General features: G+C 32.0%; 1 protein-coding gene across 1 annotated transcript; it reads right to left on the minus strand.

The window, feature by feature from the left end:
• Positions 1–251: 251 nt before the first annotated feature.
• LOC149956248 (uncharacterized) lies at positions 252–827 on the minus strand. Its single transcript, XM_090166815.1, has 3 exons — positions 675–827; positions 449–608; positions 252–379 (listed from the first exon to the last, which is right to left on the minus strand). The coding sequence occupies exons 1-3, from the start codon at positions 825–827 to the stop codon at positions 252–254; spliced, it is 441 nt and encodes a 146-aa protein (XP_090022941.1).
• Positions 828–3529: the final 2702 nt, after the last annotated feature.

The following is a 3529-nucleotide window of genomic DNA, read 5'->3' on the forward strand; positions in this document are numbered from 1 at the left end:
TTGCAGATATTTGGGATTCTAGAATTGATTGGTAAGCGTACATTTCTCCAGGAGTGCTTAGATTAAGTTACGATATGCTAAATTAAAATACAAATGAGTCTCATTTTTGCCTTTTTCATTATATCTTGATTAAATTATGCCTAACTTGAATCGGTAGTATAAAAGTATGGCTCAAAAACAAATTACACGTTTTTAAATGCTAGCTGAATTTAATTAAAATTCGTTTTAAAATTCCATACAGGAAACAATTCCTATGGTCTTTGTTCGTGATCTTGTTGCCCTCGTTTTTGGTCAGCCTTGTGCTTCACGTATGTTTTCATAACCTTCTCCATTTCAAAATCAGTTGCGTGTGAAAATTTTGAATGTGTCCTTATGGCGCCTTAATTTCAGATAAAGAAATATTAGTTTTAAAAAATATACTATGTTTAAAGAATATTAGTTTAATTACTTTTGATGGCATTTGTCAAAGTCAATTTCTTTAGAGACTCTTTTCCATTTGCACCAACCCAATTAAAATGATCTAAAAGTGGCCTAGGAATTACTTCGTATAATATCCTTCGAGTAGTATTTTTAACATTGCTTCCTCCCCAAGAGGACAATTTCCTCACCTGTTAGGGAAAATAAACTTAAATTATTTACAAGTTTTACAAAAATTGATGCATACACATAATTACAATTTTATTAAAGAACTCCTTGTCAACCAGCCTTTCTTCTAACTCTTTAAGTTGAGCTAGGGTCTTTAGTGGTAATTTTAAGTCTGGAATATCCACATTACGATTATCATCCTCCTTGTCAAGCACTACCGAAGAAATATTCCGCAGAACCATTGACAAGAGTGAAACTTGCTGTTTTAAGTCATTCAAGTTGTACAACACTTGCTTTTGGAATTCTGTAATTAAAAATAATACCAATTTATAGAATTCTCGTTTAAAAAAATCTTGCAGTTACTTTGATTTGAAATTAAATGGTCCTGGCGTGTAGATGATTCTAATCTCCCTCCATTTAGGCTAGTTTTAAAGGTAGTTCTGTCTTGGTTAAAATGACTCCTGTTTGAACCGCTATCACAGAGTGATGATTGTTTCCCAGAAACATTTAAGGTTTCTTCAACATCGCTACTATCACTTCCATAGCTTAAAACATGTTTTGGTTTGGATATTGCATTGTTTCTACCTATGGGAAAATTATAGAAAAAAAAGTAAATTAATTGGAATAAAATGATTAAGACTTAAATGTACATGTTGTAACTTTCATTTAAAGTGAAATATAAATTTTTTCAAGATGTGGTCAGCTAAGCTTATCTTTTTGATAATGGTCACAAAATCATTGATATGTTCTTTGAAATGAATTTAAGCCTAGAGGATAGACTAAAATTTTGTGGTAGCCATGTTGAGTGGAAATTGTGTGAAATATACCAAAGCTTCTTGGACGATTATTTGCTTCTCCAGAATTAGATTCGTTATCGCTACTTTCTGTATCATCAACTGCAAATGATTGCTCATTTTGTAGTTCTTTTCTAGATTTCTTAGTAATCTTCCTTTGCTTAGAAACTTTAGGTGTACTCTGTCTTCGTTTCTGTTTACCGTCTCCGCCTGATATTCTATTTGAACATTCACCATTTTCATTTTTTTTTCTTTTATTGCATGTTGTAGTCATAATCAGTGACGTAGAAAGACACTCCTTTTCTGTTGGACCTATAAACATTTATTATATCCAAGTTTAATTAGTGTAGTATTAAAAATATTTCCTAAAGTAAATTCCTTGCAATATATAAAACTCGCTTAATCTTTAAATTTTAACTTACTTTTTAAAGCTTCCTGGACGTGATTATTGTGTTGTTTATCAGTTAATTGGGCATTTACACCTTCAGCTTCTAGTGTGTTATCCTCTTAAAAATTTAAAAAAAGGCTTTTAACCTCTAAACAATTTAGAATAATGAAAGAAATTATAAAATTTTTACCATTTAATAGCAGAACTGGAAAGCTCGGTGCGGATGGCGGCTCATACTCTTTATTTTTTCCAGCTTTATTTTATGGTTTGTTATCTTTATCCGAGGATTCACTTTCACCCGAATCATCATGTTGCGACTCTATGGCTGCTCTTTTGAATCTAGTACGTTTGTTTCTGGCTTCGTCATTATCCGTGCTTCTATAAACATCAACATCATCTCGGGATCTTTTTGCTTTATCTTGTGCTTTCTCGTATTCATCTGCAATTGTATAAACATTTGTGAGATATTCATAAAACTTTGCTCCATGGCAAGCTTAATATAAACATAGTTATCCTTTGGAAGAACAACCTACACGCTCCTTTAGAAATATTTATGCGAGATTGATTTCTAGAAAATAATATAGGTCATTCATTTGAGAGGGACTGATCACTACGCATAACCGGTGTACAAACCTGTAGCTTTGACTGTACTAAAAAGAGTACCCGTAATCTGTACTGCCAACGACTAATTTCTGTACTCTGTGTACTGATTATTCAGAAGTGGTTAGCCCCTCGTTCCTTTTTGTAGGGCGAGCAGGGAAAATAGGAAATTTTTACAGGAATTATAGCAGGAAAGAAATAGGTAAAGTTAAGAAATCCATAGGAGAATACAATGAATTAAAATTGGAGACTTATAGAGAAATATATTAAATTAGGTAAAATAAGAATTTTTGTTAAAGTACTAAAAATATTGGAAAAAAGTTAGTCTGGTCACCCTGTTCCTAGGACAACAACTCCGTGTAACTACTTGAATTTACTTAGAAAAATAAATACTTGTTGCTAAAAGTAATTCGCAGTCATATTGTGGCCATGTATTATCCAACTGAACAGAGTTTTTCAGAGCTCTTGAAAAAAATGAAGGTCCTCCTTTGCTCGGTAAGAAACATTTCGTTCCCCCATCCCGCAACCAAATTGAAAGGACAACTTCAATTGTATTATCATCGGTGAAGAGAACTACAGCATACTTCTATAATATGCCAAAAAAACGTTATACAAAAACTAATTTATGCGATTAGAAAAAAGTATTGAAATATCTACCAAAAACAAGCTTGAAAAACTAGTTTCCTTAAATGTTAGTGTAACATCGGAACAATGGCCATTCCACCTTTATATGGTAGTGCAACGCACTTTTGACTAATAAGCGTTATTTCAAAAACGATGATATTTTTGGTCAAATCAGAAGCTTTCACGATCCCAAGAAGAGACGATTTCATGGGGTAGTCAAACAAGTCACTTATGGTTTCATATACACGCCCAAAAAGTATAATTACATTATCATCACGTTGAAATACATTTATAATATTAACATAGTCTCCATTTTTTATTATAAAACATGAGTCACTAGGAGAATTAGATATTACAAATCGCTTTGTTTTTACCTTTTTGAATGATTTACCATTCTTTGGGAGATTTCTACAATAATTGGAGATATAATTAAAATCGTACGGGCTAATAAAATGCACTTCACTTCCAATTAAAATTGAGCTAAGATCAAAATTATCTTTTTCACTGAACCTTTTACATATCTGGTGTAAAGGTTTAT

This window comes from Leiobunum rupestre, chromosome 2 (genome assembly GCF_980474605.1).
Source record: "Leiobunum rupestre chromosome 2, qqLeiRupe1.1.hap1, whole genome shotgun sequence".
Classification (NCBI taxonomy): domain Eukaryota; kingdom Metazoa; phylum Arthropoda; class Arachnida; order Opiliones; family Sclerosomatidae; genus Leiobunum; species Leiobunum rupestre.

What these genes read in the sequence shown, in the direction of transcription:
- LOC149956248 (XM_090166815.1), bottom strand. Translation starts at nt 827, where the DNA reads ATGGTTCTGCGGAATATTTCTTCGGTAGTGCTTGACAAGGAGGATGAT. An exon ending in AGGAGTTCTTTAATAAAATT is followed by an intron (nt 609 to 674) that starts GTAATTATGTGT and finishes TTTCCCTAACAG; the next exon opens with GTGAGGAAATTGTCCTCTTG. An exon ending in TTTGACAAATGCCATCAAAA is followed by an intron (nt 380 to 448) that starts GTAATTAAACTA and finishes TCTGAAATTAAG; the next exon opens with GCGCCATAAGGACACATTCA.